Here is a 6,462-nt window from a genome sequence, read left to right as displayed (position 1 = left end):
GGGGGGTTGGCTTTGCTTTGGTTCCCTGCTCTGTGCGCAGCCCTGCCCAGCACAGGTAGAGGCATCCCCAGCCCTCACACAGCAACAGTTCCCCTTCTGACTGCAATATCCTGCAGCTGCTTCTGCCCGACGTTCTCCTCCCTAATCCCAGGGACTTTGCTGCGGGGCAGCGGGGCTGTGCTGCGAGCACCCCCCAACGCTCCCTGCATGGGACATCACCAGACGCACCTCCACAGCCCCCAGCTCACTCCAAACTCTCCGTGCAACCAACCATCACCTCTGCCCCTGCTCTCCCCCCGCCCCCTCACCGCCACCACCACTGTGCAAACCAACCCCGGGGGCTGCACCCCGTGGGGTGCTGCAGGCTGGAAGCTGTGCAGCACCGGCTGCAGCAAGCAGGGGCTCAGCAGAGCTGCAACCCCCCCCACGATGTGGTTAACACCAGCTCTCACACCTCGCACCTTGCCTTTCCCTGCTCGCTGGGACTGGGGTGGCCAGGCACGCACGACATTTGGGCGGCTGCTGTGTCCAGCGTAGCCCCAAACATGCAAATGGAGGAAGCGGTGCACGCCAGGCCCCGCCGACTGCCGGCTTGAATTTGCTTCAGGGGCTTTTTATCTCGCCTCTGCCAGAGCCCCGGACATCCGCGGCTGCTTTGCAAAGGGGGGGAAGCAGAGCACAGCTCCTGTGGGAGGGAAGGGTCCGCTGGGTCAAATTCTTGCTGCTACCCAGGCTGCAGCAGCGAGGAGGGAGATGGGGCACGAAGGAGCAAGTGGGCACTTAACTGGGGAGTCGGCAGCAGCCTGCGTTCTGGGCAGGGCAGAGGGGATGTTGCATGGGCAGCTGCAACGTGTGGCCAGAGAACAGGGTGCGGGCAGACACACGGCACTGCAGGAGCTGGGGGCACGTGGGGACCTCGCTCCAGCTGCACCAAGAGGTGGTGTGAAGAGGGGACGGAGCAGCAGCACAGAGGGATGCAGCACAGGGGTTTCCTCCCCAGCCTGTCCCTCTGCCTGGGGACACCGCGCTCACCTCGTGCCTTCCCCTGACACCCGCAGGGACTGGAGGGTGCACGGACAGGGCAGTGCTCGCTGGCACGGATCTGCAGCTGCTGCTGGAGGAACCACTGCCACCGGACTGGTCAGATGTTATTTGGAAAGTGGACCTGGGGGCAGCATCCCGGCAGCGCATCCTGACGGCTTGGAAGGACAAAGTCCAACACACAAACCATTCTCTCGGTCAGAGAGCCACCTTCCACCGGGAGCCCCTCTCTCTGCAGATCAGTGGTATCACCCAGGCAGATAGCGGCAACTATTCTGCAGAGATTGAAAAGTCAGACGGCTCCGTTTTGAGAAAGTGCTTCCACGTGTCAGTGTGGGGTGAGTGCCTGGACCTCCTCTCTCCTCTCTCCCCGTCCCCTCTAACCGCTTTGCCCCTGCAGATCCCGTGGGCATCCCACGCCTGGAGACACAAGTGCTGCAGCAGGAGGAGGGACGATGCAGGCTCCAGCTGTCCTGCACTGTGCCCGGGGCCACTGCTGTGTCCTACAGCTGGTCCCACAACACGGAGCTGCTGGGCAACGAGAGCGTGCTGCTGGTGCACGAGGATGTCCAGCCCAAGCTCTATGTCTGCAATGTGAGCAACCCGGTCGGCTGGAGCACAGCCAGCATCGACACAGCCACAGTCTGCAGCTGGACAGGTGATCTGCCCTTGGCTCCAGCAAAGCTAGGTTTGGGGCTGCATTGCTGTAGACTTGGGGCCCCCATCTCCCCCCTCCCTGTATGTTTCTCTGCTGCTATCTGGCAGAAAATGTGCCCTGCTGCTGAAAAGGGAAACACCACTACTGGAAACTGCGTGCAAGTGGATGTTGCGGTTTCCTGGGCAAGTCTCTGCCCCGTACACTGGCCATGATGGGGACAGTTCTTTGGAAATTGTAGAGTCATAGAATCATCTTCACATGTCTGCCCTCTGCTCCACGTCACCTGTTCCTTCTGCCCTCGTTCCTCCCCAGGGCTCTTTGATGCCTTCCCATGGTGGGCAGTGACCTTGCTCCTAGTGGTGGTCGTCTGCACTGCTGGCTCCATCACCTACTGGTTATGGAGGAGAAGGAAGAAGGACCACCTTGCAGGTTTGTCCCCACTCGGAGTGAGGGTTTGGCTGAACATCTCCTCCTGACACCCCTTGTGCCCCTGGGTCCCCACCGTGCTACCACCAGCCCCTGGCTCTCCCCTGCTCTGTGAGATTGATTCCCATCCCAAAGCTGCTGCTGGCACCGAAGGGTCCATCTCACGGGCTCTGGGACACTGTTTGGGTTTTAATCAATGTTTGCTCTATTCTGAGCTGGAGCAGCACCCTCTCGCTCCCCCCTCCCATGGCCGAGGGATGCCTTTCTCCCCTGCTTTGCTTTGCTGGGGTGTGCAGAGCTGTGAGCTGTAACCTCTCTTCCCTAGCCCGAACCCCCCCAGCTCCCTCAGCATACGCTGAACCGCCGCTGACTGTCTATCAGGAGGTGGGCAGAACCCGAACTGGCCAAGAGCCCGTGAGTGCTGGATGCCCTTCCCCTCCCCCCCATGCTGAGCCCTGGGCAGCACACGGCCCCAGGATAACCGTGGTCAGCCCAGGCTGCATCCTTTGACCAGTTTGGGGCTGCTTTCTCCTGCAGAATGGGAACAGCGAGGCTCATGTGGTAGGAAACACAGTCTACGCCGTGGTCCAACCCAGAGGACAGGTGGGCCCATGTGCTGGGATCCATCCCGGGGGAGCTGTGTGGCCCCAAAGGCATAGGGCTTTTGCCCATAATTTGCTTTTTCACTCCGTATTTCCATTGCCTCTCCCAGCAGAGGCCCAGATGCCCTCAGGAGCCTGAAAGCTGCACCATTTACTCCACTGTTCAGCATAGGACGAAGGTGAGTTTTCCGTGCTATGGCTCCGGCCCCTTTGGATCAGCAGAGAAGCTGAAATCCTCACTAATGCTGTGGACATTGGCGGAACCTCATAGCTCTGGAGCCCTGGGGATGCTCTTAGGGCATCTGGTGGGGCAGCAGCCCCCTACCCAGTCCCTAAGGGCAGATCCACGCTCTGCTTTGCAGTCCCCCTCCCTCAAGAGGAAGAAATTGGAGCCGGCTCTGGTTTCCACCGCCTACATGGAGGTAACGGGCGCAGGGCAGCGGGGAGACGAGCCCTGCACATCTCCTCTCCAAGTACCACGCTCTTGAGCTTTTTTGGTGCCGGCATTTGGGTGATTTCTTGGGCGATTTGGGGTGACTCCGCCGACCAGCAGAAGCCCCACATCACGCACCACGGAGGGCTGTAAACGCCTCTGCCGTGCTGACGCTCAGCCACTTCCCCTTAGGTGACGGCCCCTTTGAGACGCTGGCGCCCTCCGCCGCAGAGCACATCCCCATCTCCCACGGACCAACTCATCCCCTGACCCCCGCAGGCACCCGGAGCCCTCCACCCCCCCCCCCCCCCCCCCCCGCAGCCCGGGGGCTCGCTCGGGATGGGAGAATCCAGACGTCGGTTTTGCAAGGACCGCAACCCCCCCTCCCCCTCCGTGTGTTGCGGGGGGCTCAGCCCTGCACCCAGCGGTTCTTCCTTTCCCCCCCCCCGCGACGTGCTCCGACGGCAAGAGAGGCTCCGGGAAGTTGTGGGGGGGGGGGGGGGGGGAAGGGAGAGGGGCTCCGGCTTCAAAACTCGCACCAAAGGCGAGATCAAGGCTTTTATTTGGGATTCAAATTAAACGTGTCTCTTTGATGGCAGCTCTCTCCCGACGGCGCCGCCCGCTCCCTCTGTCTGAGTCGTCCCCCCCCCCGCAGCAAAATACCTTTGTGTCTGCTCCCCAAGAAAGGGGCGTTAATTGGGATCGTTAATGGCGAGTGTGCTAGGAGGCTGCTATGGGCCGTGGGGCGGCNTCCCTCGTTCTCCTTCCCGCGGCTCTCGCTCGCCGGGCAGGCTGCGAGGAGCTCCGACAGCAAAGGGAACGTCCCCTTGATGTAAATCGTTCCCTACACGTTGAACTCGGCCGCAGACAAAAGCGCTAATTAATCGGCTCAGCCCCTGCTCTGGAGTGGAGGTTTTCAACCTCGCGGAGCGCCGCGTTTCCTTTGTAGCCTTAATTAGTTTTTGCTCCTCTGCCTTCGAGCGGGGAGGCGGGGGGGGGTGGGGGTGGTGCTGGCCGGGGCCGTGGGAGCGTGCGTGTTCCACGTCACCGTGGGGACGCGCGGGGATCGGCCCGGTGGCAGCTAACGAGCACCCGGCAATTAACGGTGAATGATGAGCGTGGCTGCCCCTCCCCCCCCCCCATCCCGCCCCACCGAAGGGAGAAACGGAGCAGAGGGGGCCGATGCTGATTGCTGCAGCACTTCGGTTGTCGGGGTCCTACAGGGGTGTAGAGGCAGCGGGGGATGCCGGGGAGGAGCGGGGGGGGACCCCGTGCACCGTCTGCATTAGGGATACGGGAACCCCCTCACCGCCGGGGAGACTGAGCTGAGCTGGGGGCTGCTTGCGTGGAGTTTTCCCTCGAGTTTGCTCAGGAGCTGCCTTGCCCAGCCCTTCACGCAGTGCTCCCATAGAGGTGGGACCCCAGGCCACGAGCAGCGGGGTCCTCCCCGGGGTCTGGCTCTGCGTCACCACCAGCGGGCACGGAGCCCATAGGGAACTGCCGGGGTTGAGCCGGTGGGGCTGTGTGGGGCATCCCAAGTGGAAAAAAAAAAAGCCAAGAGTGGGGTAAAGCCCCCCCATCGGCTCCTCGATCTCGGATTTACCGACGGATCCGTGGCGCCCGACGTGGGAACCCGACACGTCACCGCGCGCTCAGGTCCACGCTGCGTGGTTTATCTGGACGCAGTGGATCCGGAGTTACGGAGGGGAGAGAAGAAACCTCCGGGCTGAGCTGCCCCACGGAGCGGGGACGGAGAGTGGATGTGGTGTGGGTACTGCTGGGATCACGGCGCTGCTCACGGGTTCCCCCGTTTTGGGAAGCAGCACTCGCTTCCTCCCACACCTCCCACATCCTCCAGCGCCTCGGGCTGGTGCGAAGGAACGATTGCCAATACACCCACTATGGGGCTATTTTTTTTTTCCTGAGAAATGCTTGTTATCTGCGGCTGATAGGAAGGGAATGGTTTTTATTTCCAGAGGCAAAGAGAAGCTCAGCAATAGCCCTCGTTGTTCCCCATTCCCGTGCCTCCGGAGCACACCAAAGCCCCACGAGTGCAGCGCTCTGTCATAGATTCGCGGCCTTCTCTTACAAATAAAACTCCTCTTTTCTCACTACAACTCCTCCTTCGTGGCCTGACTTCAATCATATCTACAGCAAGGAGAATTTCTGACCCTTAAAACAGCGTCCTCTGCATTCAGCACCTCTTCACGGCAGTTATTCTGCCCCGGCACTGCTGGGCGAATGCGCTGTGTGGTGCTGAGTGGGAAGTGCAGCAAAACACGAGGAAGTGCATGAGACAAAGCCCCCCCAACACCCCCCCCAATTCATGCCCTAAGAGGTCTCTGGGCTGTGCACTGCTCTCTGGTAGCCGGACCCTGCTGGGGGCTCTCTGAGCTGCAGTCGGGGTGCTCTCCTGTTGCAACACCCACTCCACCCACGGCGGCGGTGCAAAAAGAAAGCAAAACCCCCAGAACAACCCCCCCCCGAGTAATGAAAATTAGTTTCCTCCGAGCTGGAGCCCTGCAGGATCTCGCTGGGGCGGCTTCGGCATCCATCCCTCCTTGGTCACAGAGTCCTGGGTGCTTCCATCCTCCCCGTGGTGACGTGGGGATGGCGTGAGGGGCCGAGGGGCGGCGGTGACGCGGAGGGTGTTGCACGGCGGCATGCGCCCATCGGGGTGCGAGGGAGGAAGTTGCTGATGGCCGGACGCCGGCTCCCAGCGCTGTCTCCTGCTGCAGGCAGCTCGCTCGCGCCGTCCGGAGATGCAGCAGCCCGGGGGTGCCCTGCGTGCAGCAGCGGGGTTGCTGCTGTGCCTGGTGCTGGGGGCTGCAAGCAGCGGGCAAGGTGAGGAGGGGGAGCGGGGTGGGGGGCACGTGTGCAGCACGGAGGGCTCATTGCAGCCGACCCTCACCTGGCAGCCCCCGTTCACGGCAGAGAACCGCAAGAAAACCATTGACAAGATCCTGAAGGGGAAGCTGGTGCTGCCACCCTACCTGACGCCCGATGCGCGTGACCTGCTCAAGAAGGTGCCTCCCCCGTCCCCGTCCCCCCCCCTCCATCCCATCACCTCCCGTGTGTGTGGAGGGGGACAGCTGGGACCCCTACGTCCTTTCTCTCGCAGTTCCTCAAGCGCAACCCCAGCCAGCGCGTTGGGGGGGGGCCGGGTGATGCAGCCGATGTGCAGGTAGGGGTTGGGGAGGGGTATGGGGATGTTCCTTCCCCCCCTCCACCCCCCCCACCTCTCTAAATAACATTTGTTCCCCTGCAGAAGCACCCCTTCTTCCGGCACATCAATTGGGAGG

At 62.0% G+C, this 6,462-nt stretch overlaps 2 protein-coding genes across 2 annotated transcripts in view; one reads left to right on the top strand and one right to left on the bottom strand.

Moving 5' to 3' along the window:
- Positions 1-6,462, bottom strand: part of LOC110388003 (feather keratin 2-like) — a 906,242-nt gene that overhangs the window by 598,837 nt on the left and 300,943 nt on the right. The gene's annotated exons all lie outside the window — the stretch shown is intronic.
- On the top strand, positions 1,059-3,758 carry LOC110387946 (natural killer cell receptor 2B4-like; the record flags this gene model as incomplete). Its single annotated transcript, XM_021376692.1, is given in 8 exon segments — positions 1,059-1,379; positions 1,442-1,699; positions 2,012-2,128; positions 2,451-2,539; positions 2,663-2,728; positions 2,838-2,906; positions 3,090-3,149; positions 3,353-3,758. Coding segments are annotated over 8 exon segments (1,058 nt in total), but the record flags the coding sequence as incomplete, so codon positions are not given.

Source organism: Numida meleagris, chromosome 24 (genome assembly GCF_002078875.1).
Source record: "Numida meleagris isolate 19003 breed g44 Domestic line chromosome 24, NumMel1.0, whole genome shotgun sequence".
Classification (NCBI taxonomy): Eukaryota; Metazoa; Chordata; class Aves; order Galliformes; family Numididae; genus Numida; species Numida meleagris.
The sequence above is the reverse complement of the archived record's forward strand: the minus strand, read 5'-3'. Positions and strand labels throughout refer to the sequence as shown.